The following is a 25,556-nucleotide window of genomic DNA, read 5'->3' on the forward strand; positions in this document are numbered from 1 at the left end:
CTTATCATGCTGAATTTGCATCGAGCCATGCCGGATTTGCGAGGGCGTCTCAAACTCGACTCGACCCCGAAGCGGGATGCGATAGATAATGGTACAAGGTGGAAAATTGGTTTGCGTAAGGGGAACAGCCATAGACCGGCGCGGGCCCATGACTTGGTGTAACGAGAGTGCTGATCCACGAGAGGGTAAAGTGACTTTCACTCTGGCCAAAGCCTGTCGAAGCCTGCCGTTTTGCCGCGTTGATTTTTTGCCAAAGCTACCAGAGAGAAACCGCCAGACATTCGTCGTCCTGAAACAGCATTACTTGAGAAGAATATGCCGTCTAGTATGGCAATAAATTCTCGCATTTGAGCCGTCATGAGCGAGAATGCCGGGGCTCAGAAGAGGTAAACCACGCAGGCCGAAAACCCCATTTTTTGTGCTTCCATCCCGACTAGTTGTAGTGCACAAGAACTCCATGAGACGCAATTTTTTGGGATATCCGCCGTAATCGATCGCACTATGAAAGATGGAAGAAGAAGCATCTGTCGATTGCCAAGAAACTTGACGCATCAACGGCATGTGGTGAAAGGTGTAGGAAATCAGCGAGAACCTAGACATGTTAGCAATCAGAGTATGCGGGCGGATAGGTAATCAAATAATCCAACCTCCGTAGGGCTCACGGGCCTCAGAGCGGGCAGGCGCATCGCTGTAACCTGCACCGGCAGCAGGGGCATCGCGAGAACGAGCACCGTCGCGATCAGCGGGCCTGTCGTAGCCGCGCTCACGCTCGTAGCCAGCGCCGCCGCGACGTTCATCAGGGCCACCACGGGCGTAGCGATCACCGCGGTCCTCGCGGCTACCGCCACCACCGTAGCGGTCCACTCGGCCGCCGCCGCCGCTGTAGCTGTCATCGCCACCGCCGCTGCCGCCACCACCGCCGCCGCGGTCGCGTCTCTCGTAGCCACCACGGTCTTCGCGATAGCTGCGGTCGTAGCCTCGGTCCTCACGATAGCCGCGCTCGTAGCCACCGCTGCGGTCGTCGTAGCCGCGTCTGTCGTAGCCACGGTAACGGTAGGGGTCATCGCGGCCGTAGCCGCCGCCACCGCCACCACCTCCGTAGCCGCCTCCGTAACCACCACGACGTCTGTCATCATAGCGGTCGCCAAATCGACCGCCGCCGCGGCCGCCGCCGCCGCCCTCTATTGGATTAAGCGTCAGTAAACTGCTACAAACAAGACATTGACCGGGAAGGCAGGACTTACCACGTTTGGGAGGACCAAAGTACTTGCCCGGGGTGGGAGTGCGAGGACGAGCACGTCGGGCCTTCTCGATGCTGAGAGTACGACCTTCGATCTGCTCTCCCTGCAGACCCTCCTTGGCAGCATCGGCCTGGTCCGAGGTGACCATCTTGACGAAGCCGAAACCACGGGACTCCTTGGTGTGAGGGTCGCGCATGATCTGGCATTTCTCAACCTCACCGTACTTCTCGAACAAACGAGTGACCTCAGACTCGGTCAGACGAGGGTGGATGCCGGTGACGAAGAGGTTGGAGCCAGGGTTGATAGCGCCGTCATCATCGCCACCCTTGGAGCCAGTCTCGTCCTTGTTGCCACTGAAACCAGAGAAGCTTGTCAGTCAAAAAGCGAGAGGGAAAAAAAACACATTGGCTGAGAAGGACGGAAATTTGCGTACCGGTCGCCGTTACCAGCGGGCGAAGCAGAGCGACGGCGTCCAGAGTCGCCATCATCGCGGATGGGACGAGGGGAAGCGCTGCGGTTGTCGCGCTCGTAACGAGGAGCCTCGTCTGCAGGGCGTGAATCTGTCAGTGCCGAATTGGTTTGAGGGCGACGGGCAGCATCGAGATAAAACGAACCATCGTAGCGGTCGCCATTGGCGGCCTCGTAATCCATGGATGTGGTAGCCATGTTGAGTGATGCTGTTCCGTCGACTGTAAAAACGTCGGTGTTTGGGTGTTGGTAGCTGGGGGAAGCTGGCCAGCGACGCGATCGCTGGTGACGCAGACTCTTCTGTTGTGATGGCAGATTGGTCAGAACAGAGGGATAGAATCAGGCTGGAGCCTCAATCGAGGTTAGGGGGAGAGAGGAAGAAAAAAAAAAGTCGACAAGACGGGACGGGACGAATGAAATAGAAAGGGAAGAATTACGGTCGCCGATAAGTAATTAGATGCGTTTGGCGAAAAGCATCAATCGGGAGGAAGGACGCGGCGTGGAGATGCCAGGTAGGAAAGAGGAAGAGTGAGTGATGTGAAGGAGAGGAAAAGGCGTCGGGAGGTCGAGGCGTGGGTGGGATGGGATACGACGAAGGAGCGTGTGCGTGCGTGCCTTGGGGCGCGCGTGGTCAATTGTATGGTACCGTCTTACCGTGAGGTACTACTGGTAGTAGAAGCCTAGTGCTGAGTTGGGGGTGCTGTTGGTAGTCTAGACTGGACAGTACACCTCTACTTTACCAAGGTAAGGTACTCAGGGTGTCAGTCAGGGAAGGCACAGACGACCCGTGGATGCAAGCAATAGGCAGCCTGGAGCAGGTGAGGCGGACCAGCAGGCTAGGCAGGTGCAGACAGGGCTAGAGTTTTGGTCCTGAGGAAAAGAAAGACAGGGCGGGCAGAAGCAGCAGCAGCAGCAAGAGCAGAGCAGGCAACGCCAGCGAACAGGGGAGGCGAGAAAAGACTGCCCTGTGATTGATTGATTGACTGTGACTGCAGCCGGGGAAGGGTGGGAACCGTACGAAGAAAAATTTGGGAAAGGGAAAGCTGCAGCCGTGCGCGAAGGAGCCCAGCGTGCCTGTGTCCTCTCCCTGTGTTCGCTGACCAGTCAGAAGCTACGACAGTCCCCTCCCCTGCGTGAGCCTGCTTTGGAGCGAATGCCCCATGTTGATTTGGCGAGATTTAGCATATGACTACTCCATAATCAGTCTAGCTCTTTGTTTTCTTCCCAACGCGCACGAGCCAACTGTGCTTGCAGGTCGATACTAGGTAGGCAGACGGCGATACACACCTCCTAAACTACACTTTTGCTGGCCTACACATGGCACCTCATTATCTACCAGACGGCCACCAAGTGCTGCGGAGCCGACTGCCCTTACGACGTAGACCTACAGCTTTAACAATTCGGGATGGGGAAGGCAAACAGGCGTAATACTGCTTGACTTGCCGTCCTGGCGTGCGATGTTTCTAGACCACGGGCCCGGACCTTGATGTCCAAAGGTAAATGTCGGCATGCGTGTTCAACCCCAGACCAAATCATACATCAAACCAAAATCGATAGAGTTGACGGGACTTCCTGTGAACACAACCTTAGGAGAATGGCCATTGAGCTCCCTCAACGTCCTGCATTATGCATTCACTCGCAATGGTGTTTGTTTGTGTGATGCGCAACTGCTCTTCTAATACAAAGCAATTTTTATGGGTTGATGGACGACCGAGGCCCAATCGAATCGATATTCGGCTATTGATACTCCGACTACGTTTGCATCTCTGGTCTCAATGGATTACGAGCTCTACAAGTCTTCCATCACTGGAAGTTGCTCAACGTCCCCTCCCTCGACAGTCTCTACCTCGAGAGCCCTACGGACATCTATTTCCGTGAACGCCCCCGGCTCATCTAAGAAGCTGAGACCTTCGACTGCCTTTCCTCCACATGCTCTCTCCAATGCCAAGAAGGCAAAGTGGCCCCCAACAACAGGTCTGGCCATAAAATGTGGCCCGGGCCATCCACCAGTGCCCTCCGTCTCGTACAGGTCGGTCATAGGTCGGTCTACGATGGCTTTGTTAGCATGTCTCAGGCTCGGTCATCAAATACTGCCCTCTTACCAGTTGTCGTCTCGTTGACCCATCCTGCGATACTCTGAAGTATCTCAGTGCGAGTTTTCTTGCTTGTGACGGCCGCGGCGAAGAATTGCCAGTCGCTCTTCGTATACAGATGACGGCTGTCCAGCGGAAGGCCGTAATGCTGCAGAACCGCATGGTACCAGTTGCTCTGCATGCTGTAGACCTTGTCCGGGATGAAAGACGTCTGAGAGCCCATACCCAAGGTCCTTTGCAACCACTCTGCGATACGTCCACCCCGTAATGCCGCCTTTCGTTCTGGCAAGTGGAAGCAAAGCAGAGAGTCTGCGTAGAGGTTGTAGATGGTCGTCCAAGAGCCGTACCACGTGTACGCCAGCTTGGCGTGGGAGCCGTCTCTTGAGATTCCGAAGCCTTGCCATTGTTCAATGTAGTCGCTGGCGATGTCCGAGTAGTACTTGGAGTCATCCGTCTTCCCCAAGACGTCGGCGATCTCAGCCATGGCCTTGATCCCAATGATGCCTTTCAAGGCGAGGTTTGTTTGATTGGCAAGCCAGCCGGCAAAATCATCAGTGCAGAGCTGGTTGGCTGGGATGAGCGACTCGCGAACGAGATATCCCGTCCACTTGGTCCAAAGTTCGTAAGACCTGGACACCCACTTTTCAGCCTCCTTGGCTCCTCTGAAGGCAGTGACAGCTGATGAACGATCCATGCCATAGACATCGGGAGACAGCGCCAAAGGTCGCCCGCCGGAGTTCTTGGGGTCCAACAACGTTAGTGGACCAGCAAGACTATCAACGGACTGGATGAACGCCGGCTGCGTGTCGTACTTTAAGGCGTTGACAAGGGCCAAACCCATGATGAGCATGTTTCCGCACTCCTCCACGGGCATGTACTCATCTTTGCCATCGGGGTGTCCAGTAGCATTGGGGAAATGGGAGCCCAAATCATGCATACTGTAGTCATTCGGGTATTGGCCGCTCAGTTGATGTTCCAAAAGAGGTTCGAGAAGGTAAGCAAGCCAGCGAGGATTCGTGTACAGGAAGAATGGGAATGCTGGGAAGATGACGTCTACAGTCTGGAAGTTCCCGTTTGAAGATATTTCCTTTAGGAACAGGATGGGGTCATCAGGAGTTCCTGAGAACTGGGTTGCACCGAGGACTTGGCGGGCAGACAGCGCAGCAATGTCTTGGTAGTCCTGGGAGCCGGAGGCAAAAGCGTCAACGGCCAGCTGGTCCGAATAGTTTCTTGCCAGTAGGTTGGCGACGGCAAAGTCATCATAGTGGTATTGGATCAGCTCGGGTGAGGTTGCAAAGTAGAAAGACCACAGAGGCCTCATCTGCGTCAACCCTCTGGCGGCTGCAAACTGGACAACTGGATCTTGAACAAGGGCGAAAGTGAACAACACGCTGTCTGTCGATGAAAGACCGGCCCCCGTGTTGTTACTCAGGTGGAATGGCTTGGCAAAGGCAAACACCGGCTCCTCGTCCATGATCTTCCGGTACAAAGTATCTACCTCGTTCTTCAAGTTGCCTTTGGTCGCAAAGTGCTGTCGCAGGATTCCAGACGTCCCTGATTGGTGGTAGACGTCGGCGGGGCCAGTGAAATGCAGCGTTCCCCATTCTGCGTGGTCGGCGAACTCGGTAAGAAGTTGTTGTGTTTGCCTTGAAACCTGCCAGGTCTTCAGGACCGCACCTTGCTGCTTGGCGCCCTGGGGCTTGAGGAGGTCCCAGACAATCTTGTTGTCCCGGTTGCCGCTCACCCACTCGCCATTCAAATCCGTGTAGATGTTGATATCGAAGGACCCCTCGGCATGGATTGTCAGATACGCAGCAGGTACGGATTGGCGGAAGGTTGACGTGGGCGTGATTGGGGACAGAAACGAAAGGACGATTTTGACCGGCGCCGAAGACCCCTTTGGCGGAGCAATCGAGTACGACAGATTCGTGGTCGAAGCATCAAAGGTAGCGCCTAGGTATGTTGGGAAGGCTATATTGTAGTTTCGGGAAGAATGTTAGTTCAAGGTGTTGTCACGTCCGCAAGCAGGTCAAACACACTTGGAAGACGATGACAAGGAGTCTTGGGGTCGTCCGAGCAGCGGATAAACAGTATTGGACTCTGGAACAGATGCCATTACGGAGAAGCCGACCTGAAGCGCGATTCAAAGTCAGCGACACGTATGTTTGACGAAGACTGTGGCTCTAAAGCTCACGCTGCTCCCGGTCCAGAACATGGGCCAATGTTCCCAAGGCGCATCGCGGGCGTTGCCCAACCAAGTGCTGAGGTACGGGTTGCGAACAGTCAGCGGAAGAACGGGAGGCGTCAAAGTAGAGGCGCCGACCGTCACGGCGACGGCCAGGAGTGAGAATAGCCGCATGGCGAAGAGATCGTTTCGAGACCGGCTCCAGAGGCAGTCGAACACCGCTCGCCACAGCAATTACGAAGGAAGAAGAAGATCAAAAGATACAGCTCAGAATATTGTAGAGAGCTCGTCTCTCGTCTGCCGTATAAATAACAGAAACGCCGGAGGCCGCACAATGTTAAGGACCCTGGAAGAGGAGATGCAGCGTCAGGTCAGGTGAGGCGGCGAGAGGGAAATCAGGAGATGGACTCGGACAAGATGCAAACCCTTCCCTCCCTCGGTTTTACCGCAGCTCGAGGGGAGTGGTCGTCTTTAGCCCGGTTTTGGGATGGCACGGGAACAGTTGGAGAAATCTGGGGTAGGAGCTGCATCCCGTCACAGGTAAAGGAGCATGGCGAGGTGCAAGAGCCGGCGCAGAGCTGGGCACCATGTACGTCAGGATGGCGGGTCAGGTGGGGGAGAGCAAGGCTGGGCTCGCTGCAGCTCCCGTCCTCCGACTCCACGGGCACCAATCAAACACGAACTGCCGCACCACGAGCCCCTGTGATATGGGGGGCTGCGGGGTCTGCTTTTGCGGGGTTCCATTCACCACACACAAACAACCGAAGTGTTCTGTGGGAGCTGATCTTATATCAGGTCTCCCGTCATGCCCAGCGCGCACAAAGGACAACCCGCCCACTCACTGAGTAAATGTCTGGCTACAAAGGTTGTGTTGGGTTGGCCACGTTTTTAGACTCCCGATGCCAGCATGCTGTCTGTGCGAGTCTATGACGGCCGCCGGCTGTCAACTCAACTTCAGATACGCCCTCGATCTTGAAGGGAAAAGGCAACCAACCACTGGAACTCTCACACGGGACGAAGGATCGGCAAAGTTGGCAGGCACTTACTTAACCTGGGATCTACTGTCCTTCCCACTCTTGCTCGCCCGTCTAACTGCGAGAGCAACTCAGCCGACACAGAGAAGCTTGGCCCGCACCCGTGAAGTCGCAAACGTCGTGACTGGACGATATTTTTCACGAGCTTCGGGGTCGAACAGCCATCCTGAGCACTGCGATTACCCCAGACCCTCGCCTTCCTCGGTCCGGGTCAAGTGTGTGCGAACACATCCGTCTTAGTCTGTGCCGACGTCTTGTGATTGGTGGCGGCTTAGCATCGGATCCACGGGATATTAGGCCGTGTCCCTCACGATGCGGCCCAGCTTTGGGATACCCATTTTGTCCACACGACACCCCTCTCGACTCAACGATTTGGAACTCTTAGCGGCATCTATTCGCAGGTCTTCATGTCCAAGTAGAGCCACTGCAATGGCATCACTCGAAGGAAAGGTCTATGCCTTTACCGGCGGTGCCAGTGGCATCGGCCTAGCCACGGCAAAGATCGTTGCCAAGCGAGGGGCAACTGTGTGTCTTGCCGACGTCGACCCCGATGCCATGAAAGAGGCTGAGGCCTATTTTTCAGAGCAAAAGATGCCATTTTCGGTAACGAGGGTGGACGTTTCGAAAAAGGATCAAGTCGAAGGTTGGATAAGCGGTATCATCGAGCAGTTTGGCCGTCTGGACGGAGCGGCCAATGTCGCAGGCGTCATAGGCAAGCACCACGGCATCCGGGCTGTCGCGGACCTAGAGGACGAGGAATGGGACAAGATCATTGCTGTCAACTTGACGGGGTGCATGTACTGCCTCAGGGCGGAATTAAGAAATGTAGTGGACGGCGGCTCGATTGTCAATGTGGCCTCGATACATGGCGTCAAAGGTACGCTGTCATTTCTTTGAGGGACCCATTGCAGGAGACTCGTCTGACAAGCCGACTGCCTAGGTTTCGCCAAACACGGCGCATATGACGCCAGCAAACATGGTGTAATTGGTCTTACCCGCGCGGCGGCCAACGAGAACGGAGGCCGCGAGGTGCGGGTCAATGCCGTAGCTCCCGGGGCCATCTACACGCCGCTGATGGAGAAGGCCTGGAAGTTCCACAACCGCCCGTCGGACGCCGAGTTCGACGAGCCGACGGCATTCCAACGCCAGGGTACCGCGGAGGAGTGCGGAAACGTCATCGCATTCTTGCTCGGCCCAGAGAGCTCTTTCGTAAGCGGCAGCGTCTATAACGTCGACGGTGCGTGGCTTTGAGCGGGCGATGACACGTCGCGCTGATCGGAGGTGCAGGCGGGTTGTGCCGGAGAAGATGGTCCAAGTTCTCACCAAACATCGGATGGATCAACCTCGTGCTTCTCTCCGTCGTCTCTTACATGCTGGAGCTTGATGTCCCTCTTCATGGGTTTTCTCATATCGAAGGCGTCCTCGCCGTCGAGCGTAGGATCCGTAGCATGGTCGCCATAGTAGTCCTTGACCACGCGAAAGACGCTGTAACCCAAGTTCTTGTAAAACGTAATGGCCTTGTGGTTGCTGGTGCGAACGAACAAGTCGACGAACCAAGCATCGTTTGCGTCGGCGGCGGCCTCCAACTGCTCACAGAGTATCTTGCCAATGCCCAGCCTTCTCGCTTCGGGCGCGACGGTGAGGGCAGTGATGTGAGCATGCCAGGGGAGGTAGTGCTCCGAGAACTTGTAGACATCGGGCGAAGATTCGAGCTTGCCCATGACTGGGTATCATGTCAGATGGGTCCACCATGCCTTTGGCAGTGTTGTTGTTGACGTACTGTAGCCGATGATATTTCCATTCATGTCCTCGCAAACCTGGAACATGGAAGGCCACTTTGCGTGATACTGGAGGTAGAACGCCAATTCGTACGTCTCGGTCAGAGGATCGAGGTTGCATTTGGAGAACTTGTTGACATCGTCGGGGCGGAAACGACGAAAGGTGGCCATGACTGCGGAACCGGACCGCGAACTTGGAGTCGGAACTATCGAGGAGTGTCGGCGCCAGGAAGTGGCTGTGGGTGGTGATGGTCAGAATCCAAGTGTGATAAAGCTGCAGGGTGTACAGCTGAAGAGTTAGGCATGAATGGAGCGCGAGGGCCGGACAAAGACAAAGGGTCCGCGAAAGCAGCGCCGGCAACCAAATGTTTTTTGTTCGGACAATGTTGGTAGCCCAGAATGATAACAGCCGTGTCCATGAATCTCAATAAAGTGGAGGGGGAGGGGTTTTCTTTGCTGACATAATAAGGTGTGCTACGGCGCCTCAGGTACTTAGGTAAGGAACCTTGCCTACCTTACCAAGGTAGGTACAGCTCTGGAAAGCGGGCATGCAGGGACCGTGTGCTAAGGAGCTGACAGATGCCCTAAACGGCCTGGATGCCGGGCCCTGGATGGGAAAAGCCCGTCTGGCCACAGGGGACACAGACGCAGGAGTCAGCAGCATGGCACAGGTTACATACCTTACCTAGGTAAGGTAGGTAGGCACCCCAGGTAGGTGAGTGCTTTAGGTAGATTCACCTCGCAGAGTACATTTCAGTTACACCACAGGGCAGCGGTCGGTGTCTCACATCAAACTGGCGATCCAGCAAGTCGGCATCTCGGCCTCCTTTTTTTTCTCCTTCCCTTCCCCTCTGCCTATCGTCCCAAACAGGTACATGCCTTTGGTTCTTTCACTTACACGGCATTTTGGGCATAGTCGAACTGCCCTGCAGCATCCTAACTAGGTGGGTACTCAAGCAACGACTGCAGAGGTCCACGGCCAAGACACAGAGGACGACCCGACGCACAGGCGCAAAGGAATCTCGTCTTAGCCCGGTCTACCTTATTACGAGTATCCATCGGCCGATAATAATCAACAACAAAGCAAAGCCCGCCGTGCCCGCCCAGCAAATTGCATTAATTGGACGCTCGCCCTATCCGCAATCCGCCCGCTCTCCTAATAAGAGAGGTAATATTCCCAAGCTCGCCCGCACAGCCGCTCGCCATTACCATTACCATCGCCATCGCCATCGCCTCTGCCGTTGCCGTTGCCCACGCCCGCGTTCTCTGTTTTCCACGACGTTGACTTGCATGGGCTGTCGAACAAGCATTTGCTCCGCTCCGCTCGACGTTGTTTTTTGTTGCGTGACTGCGGCCCTCGAGCACCAACCCGCCTTCATCCTGCTGCAGTGTCCTCCACTTGGGTCTTCCTGGTTGTATATTTGATGCGACAACCCCTGTTGTTTGTTTCTGCACCAGCAACCCCGGGTCAAGCAGAGCAACAACACTCGTCTGCTTTGCTTGTTGATTGCCAGCACACGCACGCCGCGGAGCGTCATCGATCCGGCCTTTTCTACATATAACTCTCGTCCGTACGGTTTTCCCACGCCTGTTCTGGGCCCGTACTGCCGACCGACCGACCGACCGCCACTCCCTTTCTCCGATCCGACTCCACGATGCCTTCGACTCCGAGCCACTCGCGTCACGCCTCGAGCGTCGATGCCTCATACCAGTACAGCGCAACCTCGTCTCCCCAACACCGCCGACAGTCGAGATCTTCAACACACGAATCGACAACGCCCCTAAGGGGCAGCTTCAACCAACAAGATGCTCTCGATGTATCCTACGCCAGTGGGGGCGCGGCTGCCGGGAACGGCTTGGGGAATCTCGCAGACGAGCTGGCCGACGCCTTCTCCGATTCGGGCGACGAGGGAGAATACTACGAAGACGAGACCGGTGCCCCAAACATCAGTGTCGAGGAGGCCGATGGCAAACCGGGCGCAGAGGGAACACGGGACAGTGGTGTTGATGTCGCAAGTCTTGGTGAAGCTGGCAGCAAGGCCAGGAATCTCAACCTGGGCCCTCCGTCGCCTCCTCGGCGCGGCCACCGCAGAAGCGGGAGCGAGTACGATGGCAGTGAATATGGGTCTGAGTCGGATCTCGACTCTCCAGGCATGCTTCCTAGCCTGGTCGCAAAAATTGATGCGGTGGAGTCACTGGCTAGAAGAGGGACAGAGAGCAACGGGGGGCCCACGGATGGAGTCTTTAGCCGCGTAACGGAGAGCTTGAGGGATCTTGGATCTCAGGCCGGCGTCGAGGGAAGCGCAACGAGGTATGTCACCGGCAGCATGCCGTAGCCACGCATCATTTCCTGACTTTGACCAGGCTTATCACCGCTCACTCGGCACTCACGACCCACCTGACACACCAGACTCGTCAACTACATAATTTGACGTTTCCGCTGCTTTCTCCGCTCGTCCCGCCTCCAGATTCAGAGACCGTCGACGACTTGTTGCCCCTCCTACTCGAGCTGTCAGAGTCAATGCCCCGGCCAACGACGAAAGCATATGACTCCTTAACGGCGCTCCACACCCTCACAAGTGACCTCGTCCAGAGCCTCAACTACTTATCGGACACCTTGCACATGTCGAGGCAGACGACTACGACAGCCACCCGTCGGTTGAAGAGCGCCAAGGAGCTAGTTGCCGAGATCAGGAGAGAAGAGGAGCTCTGCGAGGAAGGCGAGAGGTGGCTCACACGTGGAAACTGGAGCGAGAGACTGCGGAAACGCGAGTGCGCGGGGGTATGCGGCGATGTTGTGAGTGGCTTTGAGGAGGTCTGCGATGGATGGCGTGCACGATTACTAGAGCAAGCCGGTTCTGCTCCGGCCTGAGACTTGCCTATCGACAACTTCCACGATGCCAACCATACCCACGCTTTTCTCTGCATAGACAAGCTAGGTTGATTCTGTCGTGTCCCAAGGTTGGGTTACGCGGGATGTGCGTCGGGCTAGATAACGAGTGTCTTTGGTAGGCCTGAGGAGGCCTTTGCAGCTCGGTACTTTTAGACTACATGAATTTGACGAGCTGATGAACATGACGATAAGTCAATGAAGCCTGAAGAAATCACCCCTGCTCCCGAACTCACCTGGCGCCTACCCCAATAGCACAATGTACAACTGGAATTGCTGAGGGGTCCAATTCGAACATTCAGATATGACTAGGATCTAACGACCCTTTCAAAGAAATCTGGTTGTCGCTGGCTAGCACCGGTGAGCGTGGTGGCGTGGATACGAAAAGTCCACACTGATGGGCGCCAGACTCTGCCCTACACCGCATGCAACTTGACTTCACTCATCAAAGCAGTGTGGTAGAGAGTGCGGTATGACGCAAATATTGAATTAGGGTATATATACTATGGAAAGGATGCATTCAGCATGATACATCTGGTGAGTGCAAACCCTCTTTCTTTCTAGATCAATGCTTGCGCGCGGTGTAACATTATAATCCGGTGCTGGTAACAAGAAAGTTGTGAGTATTGTGGTATCAAGTATAAAGGAACAAATGGGCCATTTTCGAATCTTCCAAGTTGCGCGCGACTAATCCTCCTCCAGCCGCACCGTGTACGCAGGCCGGGGAGGCTCGTCGTTGTCGCTGAAGGCCGGGGACATGGGTCGGCGGGATCCGGCAGGCCCTCGGCTCAGCCGACTCGATCGACTCGCTCGACTTCCGGGCCGGTCTGGGTCAATGTCGAAATCTGCGGGCGCATCTACTTCGTCGCGGGCCTTGTTCATCGCGGCGAAAGATGACAGGCTCATGTTATCATCTTTCGAGGGACGCGGTTGCTGCAGGGCACCGGTCCGACGCAAACGTCCATCGACCGGGGGAGCCTCTTTTCCCTTGCGGATGCCAGCGTCAGATTCATCGTCGACAAGGACAATCATCCATACGCCCACAGCACTGTTGCTGCCAAGAAGTGGTGTGCAATGTATCCAGCGGATCCGGCCTTCGCTGGAAGGCTTGCTCATCCACCGAACTTTTGCAGTCACCCCGTGGCCCTCGGCGAAGGCCCTGTGGAGGCCGTCACGGACCCTGTTGGACCCGCCGATCTTGTCCATAAAGTTGGATTGCAGGATTCCGGGCACCCTCAATGAGGGCGAAGCAAAGAGAATGCGCAGGCTGGGATAGGGGCGGACTAGCAAATAGTGCTCGTACACGCCGGAGAGCTTGCCGCTGTGAATGGTCGGGGCTGAGTTGTGTTGTTGGATAGACGAAGTCTCATCCTGAATGAGGATGCGAGGCTTGTGCCAGTTCGTTGACGTGGCTGCATGTTCCTCGTCTTGGGGAACGCGATGCATATTGCCACCTCGCCTGCGGACGGTCTCGAGTTCTGTCATGTTGAACATTTCGCTCAGGTCCCGGAACTCATCCTTCTCTTCATCGACTTCCTGTTCCCGCATATGAGCAGCAGCAGCAGCCTCCTTCTCCACGACAAGGTTTTGGAGGGCGTCTAGGCCGGAACTTTCCTTGGCGAGGCCAGAGACGTCAACTTGGGCGCCAATGAAGTAGCGGACCGTACCCCGGCTGTCGTAGAGGGGTGCGACCATGAGCAGGTTCATGAACGGTGAGCCGTCACGGCGATAGTTGAGGAAGGTCTCGTAGTGCTCCTGGCCAGCCAGGATCTTATCTCGGATCCGCTTTACGCTGAAAGGGTTGGTCTTCGGGCCCTGAAGAAACCGACAATTACGGCCGATCACATAGTTCATTCCGTACTGCGTGGTTCTGTGAAACTCTATTTATGAGGTTAGCTCGGTTCGTTGGGAGCGTTACGGTGGAAGAACCAACCTTCTGAGGCGAACACAATGGGATTATCATGCCTTGAGGGATCCGTCAGACAGAATACCTCCGCCAACCCCTCTGACATTTCCCTCAATTGGACGGGAAGGGTCCCCGTGATGCGTCTCTTGATGGACACGCTGACTGTCTGGATCCACATGTACGTAATGTAGGCCGGGAGGTCCTGTTGCACGAGGACATCAAAGGCGGCCTCGGCCTTCTTCTCCAACGAGGTATTGGAGGTGTTTTCGGCATTTTGAACTGAAAACCCGTGTTCAGGTAGCGAGTCCAGTCCGCGGGCGATGGCGTTCGCGTACGCAATGGCGCGTAAAGCTTTCAGGCAGTCCAGATAGTACGTGAGGAGCGGAAGTGAGTCGGGTCGGGCGGAATGCAGGAAGTCGGTGAAACGTTGTAGCAGAACATGGTCCTTAAAGATGGCTTGCAAATGTTCTTTCGAGAAGAGGAGCTCTGACCGAGTCTCCAGCGAGTAGATGCCGTTATCGCCATGTGAAGGCACCACAAGGTCGAATGATCCAGGCTCCACCTCCTCTTCGGCTAGGGGTTCGAGGATCTCGTCGTCTCCGGCGCCCTTGGTTTGAAGAGGCGGCAAGGAGGTGGCGTTCGTTTGGTATGACGATGTAGTCGAGTTTGCCCTCGATCTTGAAGATCGTGTGCGGGGGCTTCTGGGTGGACTGGAGGACGTATGCCGCTCATGGATTTGAAGAGGCTCGGGAGACTTGACCCTTCCCCTTGGAGGGATCTCGGGAGATTGCACAGCACTACCAAAGCCGGTTGGTCAACATCAACGCACCTGCAGCCGTTACCTATTCTCTCACCTTCTGTCCTTTCTAACATTCAGAGCATTGGGGTTGATGGGCCCGTGATGAGTCCAGTTGCTGTCGTCCTCAACCCAAGCTTCTTCGAAACGAGACGGGTTGAACGTCTTGTCCTGCGGCAGACGGCTGGCTGGCCGCTTCAAGGGGATATCGGGGATATCAGCACCACCCTCGTCCACATCCATGTCGCAATTTTGGCTGGCGAGAGACGTGACACTGAGAGAGCTGTACGGACCGTTGGCCTGGGGTTGAGTAAGTTCGCCGTGCCTGTGTCGGCGGTGGTTGGGATTGGCAGCTACTTGAGCCATGTGCTTCTTCCGCCGGAATAGTGTAAGGACAGAACGGGAGCCGAGATCACGGGCCTGAGGGGAGACGGGCGATGGAGACATGATCTTGGCTGGGAGCGGAAGTTCTTTATATGAGGCGTCGAGGTTGAGAGATTGTGGACGAACGGAGGCATGGGTATATCAAAGAAGAAATAGAGCTGTGGCTCCGAACCATTGGCTCCTGCAACGTCATTCCACAAGCGTCGGGGCGCCGCCATCTGAACAGCGGGGGGGTTTGATCAAAGACGGGGGGCTCGGCAAAAGTACACACAGGTCTAGGAGGGCGTGCCGACAACGATCGACGACGACAAGATGGGACTATTGACGGACGAGGCAAGAAGCGCAAGCTGCATGTCAGGCACGTAGGCCTGTGAGCGAGCCAAATCAAGTGTGTCAGGTACCCGCCAGACCGCCTGGCCGTGCCTCTCTCTCGCCGTCTGTCTGATTCAGGCAATCAATCAAGCGTTGTCGATATTGGCGGCACGCCGAAGAGATCAAACCCCACAGCGTTGTGTTGTGGTGGTCACTTCAGACCTCGTCACAAGGGGTGGATGGGTAAGATGATTTGACTTTCGGCCGAGCATGTCGATCGCGCGCTAGCCTGCTCGAGCATCGCTCCAGGCTGCGCAGGAGAATTTTCATGGCTGAAAGGGCCATGCCCGGCTCTCAAGTTAGTCTTTGTTGATGGGCTGGTGACAACTCTAGGGTTGGGTGACGGGTTGGGACTAGTCAGATGGTTTGTCCGAAGCCTACGAGCTCAGCACGGCCCATGGGCACTGGCCTCGGGCAAAAGAACCGTCATCCATCATCATCCATCCACACAACAGCTCGACGACACCAGGATGTTGACATGCTCGTTAGGTGACTAGGGGCGACCAGGTAGCTCAAGACGGGGTCGTGCAGTCGAAGATACGCCTTTGGGAAGCAGTTTCGCTGCTGCACCAATGAACCAGGAGTCCTGGGAACCGTCGCCATCAACCTTGCTGAACACGAAGGTGGTGTGCGGCTGCGCCTAACAAGAGGATCTGCGGGCTTGACGGGGAAGAATAACCTGGTTTCCTAGCATCAAGCCGGTGCAACAAGAAGCAGAACAGGCAGTGAGACGGACGAAAAGGGGAGCAAGGATTGGAGGATGCGGTACATGCCATCGTCGACTGGCACCGTAGCCCGAAAGGCAATAGTAAGCCAATGTAGAGTGACGTGGAGGGTAGTCCGTGGTGAAGGATGCCACGATGTCAGCAGCGATGGCGATGAGCGTGATATCGTCGCCTGCAATGCTTCTCGGCAAGTCTGTCGCCGGCCGGCACCAAGAGCAACGTTGTCAGGGTCTGCCGGGCTAGACCGGCTACTGCGGTGCACTCGCCACGAGACAAGAGAATTGCTGTCCGTGCCATGCCATGACGGGGATATTCACGCTCCAACTTCGAAGTCCTTTAGCCAACGTCTTGGGTCGTGGTTGAATGCTGTGGGGCGGGATATTCGACGCCTTGACCAATTTCGGCATCGGCCCCACCGCGGCCGACCCCCGAACCACGTCCAAGGTCCTAATCGAGGAAAAGCGCGGCGCCCCCGACCTAACAAAAACCGCAAAGTGGCATATGGCAGACGGGGCTAAGTTGGGGACCATTTCCGAATCGACCTGCGCGTCATCTCGCTGGCCGAAATGTTTAGAACCGATGCCATCAGCCTGGACAACCAGAGCAAGCCAGAATACAGCCAGGAGCCCGTGCTCGCTCGATCCTCGGAGCTGCGATCAAAGGCTCAAATCGGCGAACGGACGGTGCCCTCTTTAAGACGACTTGAAGGGACGTTTTGCTGATTGTCATATATCTGCCGACGGTCGAGACTGGCACCATGACCTACGACCTGAATCGTCGTATCGTTGTTGTGTTCTCACGTGGGTCGCAACCACGCTGTCTCTCTCGTTCGGCGTTGTCACTCATGGCCACGCCGCGATGCTAACCGAACCAAAGAAGCAAACATTGGCTTGTTGCTCGACGTCGGTGATCTTTGTTGGAAGCAGGGCTATTACTTTTCAAATCTCGCATCGTGCATCAGCGCCCAGCTTCCACAGGCCAGGATCAGTGTCTTGCTTGGGATCTGCATACACTAAATAGTCGGCTGGGGAAGCACGCGGCAAAGTACCGGGACCGAGCAAGACTTCCACGCGGCAGCTCGAGAAATATTTGGCTCGAGTTGCTGCAGGCAGGGCAGGAGACGTAGAGACGAAAGATCAGCCCCCGGACTGATGGCTTGATTGACCAAGAAAGTCTTCAACAGCGAGCCTCTGTCAATGTTGCCCGAAGCACCAGGCTAAGCGTTGATGGTCCTTCTTTCCACAATATAGCGCGGGATGACTGAATGGTGACCATCTGCGCCACGGGTGCTGTGCCCATGGCAATTCAGGGATGACGTTGCCTGTCATTACTATCGACGGGGCACAACGACTAGGCTGCTCGGGCTTGCTTGAACCCGGAGAAGAGATGGATACCTAAGCGACGATCCTCCAGGAGTAGACAGCCATCGTGATGCTTTTGATAGCGGTCGGGAATCATGGAGTGCCCAGGCGAGAGGCGGATGGGACTGGAACGGCGAATTAAATGAGACGATAAGAAGATTCAAAACAAAGGTCGTCGTGTTATGACCGAGAGCAAGTCATCGCACTTGTCAGTGCCCGTTGACATATAATCTCATCCAATGTGCGCTGTCGGTACCTTGCATGCTGACAAGCATGAGCAAGGATCACGCTTCCATGGCCGAGAGAGATGGCCGTGCGGACCACAGTCGATGTTTGTTGCTCATTGGGGGAGGGGGTTGTAGCGCGAGGGGCTCATTGAGTGCATGGAAGCGGCAAGGGAGCCAATAGGCACAGCGAACCTTTATCAGCGGAAGACCGACTGCTGTCTACAATTCCCATGTGTCTGCCAATTGAATGCAGGCTGGGGCTGCCACAACAAGCGGAGAAGTAAAAGGAGTGCAGTACAGTGGGCAGTGTCCTTTTGTTCAAACTGTACTGGGCGCCCCCCGAATTTGAGACGAGATGATGGAACGTAACGCTTTTCGCGTGGAGCTCTTTACGCGTTCTACGCGTCGCCCCTCGCGTCTCTGCCACACCAGCTCGCGGATGGTTCACATGACGTATCGAGTATTGAGGAACCGCTGAGAAGCTTTTTTTTTTTTTTTTTTTTTTTTTTTTTTTTTTTTTTTTAAAGCGTACTGCTTCGCGTCGCTCCCAGCTTCTGCCCCCCCACCCCAATGTTGTTCTTTATTTTTTTGCCTCCCTCTCGTCTTGATCTTCCCCGCCATCGAATGGTTATGTTCCTGGATTGTCGCGACTTTCACGGGAAGGAAAGCCCCATCACGACGGGAGCGTGTCAGGCTGAAGTGCCCCAAGATACAGATACCACTGGTATCAAATGCCAACATAGAACTGCACTGGCTGGGTGCATCCACATACCATCGAGCTTGTTCTACCCAAGGTTCTGCGCACCTAGGTGGTTGGGGTGAGGACTGAGACGCGGAACACGGGAGGGACTTAGGGGTCTTGTTGCGCGAATTTTCGGGCCCGGGAGGAGAGGGAAAACCTAAGAGCAAACAAAACACTGCGACAACAATGGTGCTCAGCACGTGTTGACTGGCGCAAGACGTGGAAACGTGGACCTTCCAGCCTTCCAGCCCCAGGCTTGGCTGGCCGCTGGCGGGATGTATGTCAATAATAAACAAACACATGGGACTTCGGCGCGGCTCCACGACACACGCTGGCCCGAGAAGCGCGACACATCCCCCCCTCTTCTCTCTCACACACACGCGCACACTGCTTGACCCTAGTCTGCCGTCTGCATTCCCATTCTCAGATTTGCTGCATACGGATACGGATACAGTAGGCGTGTTGGGGGCTATTGTGGATTGTCCAGGATGCCCGGCTTTTACCGTCAACTCGAAGGAAAACCCTGACGAAGTTGAAGATCATGGAGCCGCATGACCAGTATGGGTGTGCTCAACTTGGATACCCTACCTGACCCAGGGAGGAAGGGCCTCCAGTCATCTGTGTTGAAACTCTGGCTGAACCCCATACCCCGACTCTCAAAGAGATACGCAAGAATTGGAAAAGCAATTCGCCATCGCGTGCAGACGGGTTTTTTTGTTGTGGTTTCCGTTGTCCGTCATTGTTATCATTCCGCTGAGGTAAGGTGCTACAGACGTGATGCGCCCGCGTCCTCGGATCCAAGTGTAACATAAGATACCGTACCTACCTAGGTAAGGTACCTAAGGGAAGGTAAGGTAGGTACCTACATAAAGTAAGTCTCGTCGCGTCCAGATTCGCGGCCAACTCAACCAGGGACACGGGGAGGCGGGGGACCTAAGGGAAGGGACGGGACGGGGCCTACAGGGAGTCAAAGCACCCAATCCAGGGAATGGAACCCACTGAGTACCCTTAAGGTAGACATCCAATTGTGAGGACTCTGGCCGTTGGCCCGTTGTGTTGTTGCTCTGCCGTCAACGCTAGCTCCCTGTTCGGCCAATAGCGTCAATAACATAACACCTCAGGGCAGAAACCATCAAGTCGTCGCCCGCGACTTTCCCTGAAGCAAGCCCGGGCTGCGTAGTACCCACCTTACCTTAGGCATCTTGCCTACCTAGGTACCTTACCTTAGATAGGTAGGTACCTTGCCTTAGGTAAGGTATGTACAGTGTAGACAGGTACTGCCTGCCACGTCCAATGTTGTTGCTTCCATGTTGCTTGCTGCTGGCTCCTGCACTGTACTGGGCGGCCACCCACCACCACCATTTGGCATCCGACACCTTCCCGTCCCTTACACCTTGGGTCAACCCCGACTTACCTCACCGTCCCGTCCCATCGTCCGCCGTCGACGCCTTTCTCTCCGCCGTGCTGTACCTTACCCTGCTGCGACCTCTGCACCGTGGACCCAGAGTTCTACAGCTTGTATCTGTACACACGCTCACGATACCCACGTCCGCACTTTGCACGACGACATTTCTGTTTCTCTCGTTCTGCCCGCTTCATTTATTTAATCGCATCCGAACAGCTTTACGACTGGTCTCTGTCTTGTCTTTTTGACGGTGACGACTCACCTTTTGCGACCATCCCGAGGGGAAAGCATGCGATTGATGCCGAGTTGAGCGCCACCATCAGGGATAAGGTGGTGAATCGTTTGCCAGCGCCAATCCTCCGAACGACTTGCCCACCGCCGAATTCACTCTCGCTTGCGCCCGACGTCACGATAAACACCTCTTCCATCAATTGCCTGCAACTTTGTCTACCCGACGTGCGACTGCGACGCCTCCCGCCCGCACAGGCTCGGCTCCCCGCCATCTACCCCGACGCTCGTCCCAGCCGCCTCGCCCGTCCTCGACCTGAATCTCTACACTGCCCTGGCCCGCGTTCTCTTGCCGACTTCACTTCCACAACCCACAATGACGCTCCTGAGCGATCCACCAGCAGTTGTCGCTGCTTCCGCTCCAGCAAAGCGACCAGTAGCTGAGACGAATACCTCCGCGATCGTGACCCCTGCTCGCTTCTCGACGCCGCCCCCTCCCTCCGATCGTGGTCATCTGGAGAGTCGCCAACATTTGGAAGATGCGAACCAGCGGAAAGCCCAGCATATCAGACGCCCTAGCGAGCCATCTCGGGGCACTGCTTTTGATGCCGATGCTGTCGACCACGCCTTGCTCCGAGAGATTCATCATCGATCGCAACGGGAGAGCACCCCAGGTGCCAGCCCGCATCGTAAGCGCCAGAGGATAAACGGTGACAGGTGCGTGTGCAGCAACACCACACGATGCAAGAACTCTTGCTAACATCTGATTCATAGATTCATTCCCACGCGCTCTGGTCAAGACCTCCAAGCAAGCTTTAGTTTATTGCACGAAGACGGTTCACCAGCGACTCCCTCAAAGCAAAAGAAGCGAACTCCACACGGAGAGCTTCATTTTCAAAAGAGTGAGTCAAAATCGGGCCAGCTCGTTGCGGCACTTTCATCTAACGCTTTTCAGCCGAGGAAGCAAACCGCACATTTTCGACGTTGCTCCGAGCTGAGCTCTTCGAGGGCTCAATACCTCAAGCGACACCGTCGACACTGTCACCGGAGCATTCGTTGTCCACCGCATCTCGCTCGGCCAACATTCATGATGCCACGAGATCGCGCACGCCGCCAAACAATGCTTCTGCGGCTTCTCTACCATCCACTCTGACCCCTTCAACCCCTCACAAGAATTTGTTCTCCTACATGTCACCCCGGCAACTAAGCAACGCAGGCCACCTCACGCCGTCGAGAACGCCACAAAGTCGGCACGGCCCCAATCTAGACACCCGCTCTGAAATCTACAGCCTCTCTCCAGTTCGTTTCAATAGCCAACAGATGCTCCTCAGCCCACGTCGGCAACCCCGCGCGGTCAGCAAAGTGCCTTACAAAGTATTGGACGCCCCCGACCTGGCGGACGACTTTTATCTGAACCTGGTCGACTGGGGCAGCGCCAATGTGCTGGGAGTCGGTCTTGGGTCCAGCGTGTACATGTGGAACGCGCAGACCAGTAGAGTCAATAAGCTGTGCACCCTCGAGGATGACACGGTCACCAGCGTATCGTGGATCCAGAAGGGAACGCACATCGCCATTGGGACGGGGAAAGGATTGGTTCAGATTTGGGACGCAGAGAAGACGAGGCGATTGAGAACAATGACTGGTCACACCGCCAGGGTAGGCTCGCTGGCCTGGAACACCCATATTTTGACATCTGGTTCTCGCGACCGCCTCATCTACCACAGAGACGTTCGCGCTCCGGATCAGTGGTTGCGGAAACTTGTGGGTCACAAACAGGAAGTGTGCGGCCTGAAATGGAACTGCGAAGATGGGCAGCTGGCCAGTGGTGGTAACGATAACAAACTGATGGTATGGGATAAGCTTTCGGACACGCCACTCTGGAAATTCTCGGATCATACCGCTGCCGTCAAAGCCATCGCATGGTCACCGCACCAGAGAGGGCTTCTGGCATCTGGAGGTGGAACTGCTGATCGCAGAATCATTTTCCACGACACCGTCCGTGGCACTGTGATCAACGAGGTGGACACGGGAAGCCAGGTCTGCAACATAGCGTGGTCCAAGAACTCCAACGAAATCGTGTCGACCCACGGGTACAGCCAAAACCAGATCGTTGTCTGGAAGTATCCGTCAATGACGCAGGTGGTCAGTCTCACCGGTCACACGTATCGTGTTCTATATCTTGCGATGAGCCCTGATGGCAGAGTCGTCGTGACGGGCGCCGGTGACGAAACGCTGCGTTTTTGGAACGTGTTTGGCCGGCGACCGGGAGCTCGAGAAGATAGCGACGGGGGCAAGCTTGCTGACTGGGGCATCATCCGGTAACAGCCAGAAGCATCGACGTCTGCTGCCGCTTTGCCCCGTCGCGGATACGCATTGGCGAACTACATTAATGACATATCCGTTTGCGTGGCTTACGAGGTTAATATGGCTCGGTTGAGAGACGTGGCGGAATGGAGCGAGCAATTGAATTCTCATTTCTTTTTCTTTTTTGGTTTCTCGGCGGGGGAACTGGTTATGGGGTCACGAAATACCCTGCTACCGGCTGCGTTATGTGCATGGAAACGGCGTCACGACGGGAAGGCTGGGACTCTTGTTGTTTTGGGATTGTGCATGGGCTTCATGGCATTAGCTTCATGGGAGGAAACGAATGGCTGCTCAAAGGCCTATGAGGAACGGATGGGGAAAATGGAGCGGACACGATTCGCGCGAGCGCAGCAGTATCTATTCCCATATCATTCAATAGGGGGTAGGGTATGGCTTGTGTCAAGTTCCATCGCAGAATTAACAAATACTCCTCAACGTACCGCGAGGCGGAAAGTGAAATTCGACGTGACTTTGATGCAGAAGTTTGACACGTTAAAAAAAAGAAAAAGAAAAAAAAGAGGGTGGGAGGATGAACCTAAATAATCATTCTGAACAGCCAACAGTTCACACCGTCGTTGTGCCCCGTATAGTGCTTTCATACAAGCATATCATTCGCATCTATTAACTTCGTATAGAACCATCATTCCAAAGGAATTGCCTTCCTCTCCCTAGCTACGTCTCTGGCCCCGCCATCGACACCAGAGGCTTCTGCCTGGGCAGGCAGCTCCTCGCTCAGCAGCGGGATCCCATCTACCCCACGTGCGCCGGCATTCGTTTTCTCCTGGTTATCCTCATTTTCGTGTTGAAGGGCGGAATCAATCTTGCCGTCATCTTCAACGCCGGAGGATAGCTGCAGCTCGCTGGGCGCGGTCCCATCCGGGTTCGGTGTGATGAGAGGGGAATGGCCGGCCATTTCCGGTGTATTCTGCCACTGCTTGACCTCAGCTCTGAGCGACTCCAGCTCCTTCTGGAAGCGTGTTCCAAACACATCAATGTAGTAGGTTGCTCCGTTGTAAACACTCCATGTGAAGACGATCATCAAAAAACCGGCCGACGCGTATCTGCTCGCGAACCAAATGGGACAAGGGAGCATCGTCAAGACCGCATATGAGTACTGGATCAGCATGAATGCCGCTTCTTGCAGGGAGTCCGGGAGCGAAAGCACCAGCTTGCCTATCCAGCTTTTTGAGTACGACTTTCGCAGCCATGTAAAAGAAGTAGGCCTGCCGGCCGCGATCTTCTCCCGCCGCCGGACGGTGATGAAGAAGTAGTATGACAGTTGCCAGACAGCGTAGGGGATGGAGCTCCACGCTAACATGGACACCACGTTTCCATAAGCAGTTGGTGAGCCGGCTGGAGAGTGCTGGATGGTCCATGTCGCGGGGAACCGGACAGATTTCATCTCTTCAGGCCATAAGTGAACTATGCAATGGAGAGTTGCGCAAGGCATAATGTGGATGAAGAGAGAGGTGACCTTGTCGAAACTGTGGAAAACCAGCGAGTTTCTCCACATGATGATGGCGACAGCATTGTTGCCAAAGGCCAGACAATAGACGGACAGGAAGAGTCGTTTCGAGCCAGGAAAGACCCAAATGCTGAGCATCAGGAGGAAGTTGACAAAATAGCAGAGGTCGGCCAGGAAGTAGTGGTATCCTCGGCGATGATAAGTGAAGTAGCGGATGGGCATGAAGTATAGGACCTGGACCGAATACCAGAGATGGAAGTATTCGGGGTAGCCACCCATGAGTAGTCCGCTGGCGAAGATGTTCATGACGCCGCAGATGAAAGAGACCTTCTCTCGCATGGTCACCACTCTGGTGTCGTTCCACTGCTTGCCGAGCTTATCGACGCTGACGCGCATGCGCTTCCTGTATCTCTCCAACTGTTCTTCGGCGGTGGGAACGCGACGCCTCCACTCCTCTACCATGCGCTCTCGCGCGTGCTGGCTCTTATTCCTGAAAGCATCTCTCGACTTCCGAACCTTCTGTGTCTGGGCGGAAATGCCTTTTTGAAGTTTCTCGAGCTGTTGCGGCAGCGCGAAGTTATCGAGGAGGTCGAGCATGGTAAGGCGGTCGAGGGGCGGGAAGGGGTCCCAGTCTTCGTGGTAAGAGCTGCTGCCCGAGAAGGAAGGATTCCTTGAGAGCCTGGGGCTTCCCGGGTTGGTAGGGGCCATGGTGGGCGTATGGAGGCCATCGTGATCAGGCGGCGAAGAGGCGAAAGACGACGAGTGCGCCTCGGTGTGATCAGGGGTGTATGCTGCGTCGCTGTCGGTATGCATGTCTTCGCCCTTTGCAGTGGGTATGTCCACCGGTTTTGGCTCTGCCATCTTGAGGCGATATGTTGGGATGGCCGTTTGAGTATCTACGGTGCGAAGGAGACAAGGAGGTTTTATCGACAGGTTGGAAACGAGACTGTTCGGGAGGTAGGTAGGCAACGTTGGGTCAATGTAAGGGACAGCTTCAGGCGGCGCTGAGTTGGGCCAGTCTGGATGGTATACCAGGTAGGTAGCTGGCCGACCTCGTAGCTTGGGCGGCAGCGTGACGACCTAGGCCGTGCTAGGGATTGGCGGGGGATGCGAGCGACACAGACCAAGGCGGGCTCGTGATGCAGGCAGCGTGAAGGTGGGAAAACACATCTAGAACCCGTTGAGTTGGGGCAAGGAGTAAGGCAGCATGTGTCAACGGCTGACCGCTCCGAAGGCAGGACAGACGGGTTATGTGTGTACCTTCCATGCATGCAGGCTGGAACGAGTTGTCGAGACAGGGATTCACTCTGAGATGTCTACGTCACATGGCAGGGCGGTAGATACTGCTACCGCATTTTACTTTGCTTCAGGTACCTGCTCTGTGGAGAGAGTTCGCTGCTGGCCCGTTCCATATGGCTTGATAGGTATCTCATTGCCCCGGATACTTGGGCCACGCACTCTGCCCTACGAATAGACCTGCCCGCCATACCTAGTACTTACTTCGTGCACCACTTGGCCGAGATGCGTTGACAGCTGCGTCTAGCCCGTAATCTGTGCAGGTGTCGTTGGCCAAGCTTGTGGTTGGTTGGTTGGTTCACCACGTTGAGCACCTGTTGAGGGGACTACACTAGATGGGTGTGAACTTGGTGCAGAGTGGGCTCGTGGACCCGAAGTGGCTTCCGCACGCCGTGGCACGGTACCTAACGTACCTAGACGGTACGCAGTAAGGCGATGCTGATATAATCATGAGATCCTAGATCACGTGGTGCCAGCCTCTGGCGCCTGCCCCGTAAAGTGGCTCGAGCTCTTGTTGCGCGCCTAATTTGGCAGCCTCAGTATGGCCCGCATCCCGCAGCCCGTCGCGTCCAGACAACCAGACGCGCGTGGGGAAA

At 55.5% G+C, this 25,556-nt stretch overlaps 8 protein-coding genes across 8 annotated transcripts; 3 read left to right on the forward strand and 5 right to left on the reverse strand.

Annotated features, from left to right (window-relative positions):
* Positions 1 to 581: 581 nt before the first annotated feature.
* Positions 582 to 1,907, reverse strand: CGGC5_v005284 (putative RNA-binding protein; the record flags this gene model as incomplete). The annotated part of the gene is made up of 5 exons (XM_032034247.1): positions 582 to 592; positions 648 to 1,181; positions 1,245 to 1,594; positions 1,675 to 1,786; positions 1,856 to 1,907. The coding sequence occupies 5 exons, from the start codon at positions 1,905 to 1,907 to the stop codon at positions 582 to 584; spliced, it is 1,059 nt and encodes a 352-aa protein (XP_031893338.1).
* A 1,591-nt stretch (positions 1,908 to 3,498) lies between these two features.
* CGGC5_v005285 (putative glutaminase) lies at positions 3,499 to 6,161 on the reverse strand (the record flags this gene model as incomplete). The annotated part of the gene is made up of 4 exons (XM_066151426.1): positions 3,499 to 3,755; positions 3,812 to 5,699; positions 5,892 to 5,933; positions 5,997 to 6,161. The coding sequence occupies 4 exons, from the start codon at positions 6,159 to 6,161 to the stop codon at positions 3,499 to 3,501; spliced, it is 2,352 nt and encodes a 783-aa protein (XP_066008943.1).
* A 1,289-nt stretch (positions 6,162 to 7,450) lies between these two features.
* lvr-2 (Levodione reductase) lies at positions 7,451 to 8,272 on the forward strand (the record flags this gene model as incomplete). The annotated part of the gene is made up of 2 exons (XM_032034272.1): positions 7,451 to 7,898; positions 7,962 to 8,272. The coding sequence occupies 2 exons, from the start codon at positions 7,451 to 7,453 to the stop codon at positions 8,270 to 8,272; spliced, it is 759 nt and encodes a 252-aa protein (XP_031893340.1).
* A 68-nt stretch (positions 8,273 to 8,340) lies between these two features.
* On the reverse strand, positions 8,341 to 8,970 carry naa20 (N-terminal acetyltransferase B complex catalytic subunit naa20; the record flags this gene model as incomplete). Its single annotated transcript, XM_032034284.1, has 2 exons — positions 8,341 to 8,744; positions 8,802 to 8,970. 2 exons carry the CDS (start codon positions 8,968 to 8,970, stop codon positions 8,341 to 8,343), a joined length of 573 nt encoding a protein of 190 aa, XP_031893333.1.
* Positions 8,971 to 10,454: 1,484 nt separating this feature from the next.
* Positions 10,455 to 11,671, forward strand: CGGC5_v005288 (uncharacterized protein; the record flags this gene model as incomplete). Its single annotated transcript, XM_032034295.1, has 2 exons — positions 10,455 to 11,110; positions 11,164 to 11,671. The coding sequence occupies 2 exons, from the start codon at positions 10,455 to 10,457 to the stop codon at positions 11,669 to 11,671; spliced, it is 1,164 nt and encodes a 387-aa protein (XP_031893334.1).
* Positions 11,672 to 12,376: 705 nt separating this feature from the next.
* On the reverse strand, positions 12,377 to 14,838 carry PHOT2-0 (Phototropin-2; the record flags this gene model as incomplete). The annotated part of the gene is made up of 4 exons (XM_066151427.1): positions 12,377 to 13,569; positions 13,623 to 14,392; positions 14,450 to 14,691; positions 14,749 to 14,838. 4 exons carry the CDS (start codon positions 14,836 to 14,838, stop codon positions 12,377 to 12,379), a joined length of 2,295 nt encoding a protein of 764 aa, XP_066008942.1.
* A 5,373-nt stretch (positions 14,839 to 20,211) lies between these two features.
* On the forward strand, positions 20,212 to 22,157 carry CGGC5_v005290 (Fizzy-related protein-like protein; the record flags this gene model as incomplete). Its single annotated transcript, XM_032034317.1, has 3 exons — positions 20,212 to 20,552; positions 20,610 to 20,737; positions 20,791 to 22,157. The coding sequence occupies 3 exons, from the start codon at positions 20,212 to 20,214 to the stop codon at positions 22,155 to 22,157; spliced, it is 1,836 nt and encodes a 611-aa protein (XP_031893336.1).
* Positions 22,158 to 22,839: 682 nt separating this feature from the next.
* Positions 22,840 to 24,525, reverse strand: CGGC5_v005291 (uncharacterized protein; the record flags this gene model as incomplete). The annotated part of the gene is made up of 1 exon (XM_032034328.1): positions 22,840 to 24,525. The coding sequence occupies one exon, from the start codon at positions 24,523 to 24,525 to the stop codon at positions 22,840 to 22,842; it is 1,686 nt and encodes a 561-aa protein (XP_031893341.1).
* Positions 24,526 to 25,556: the final 1,031 nt, after the last annotated feature.

The sequence above is a fragment of the Colletotrichum fructicola genome (assembly GCF_000319635.2).
Source record: "Colletotrichum fructicola Nara gc5 chromosome Unknown KSG_Nara_v1_contig03, whole genome shotgun sequence".
Taxonomy (NCBI): Eukaryota; Fungi; Ascomycota; class Sordariomycetes; order Glomerellales; family Glomerellaceae; genus Colletotrichum; species Colletotrichum fructicola.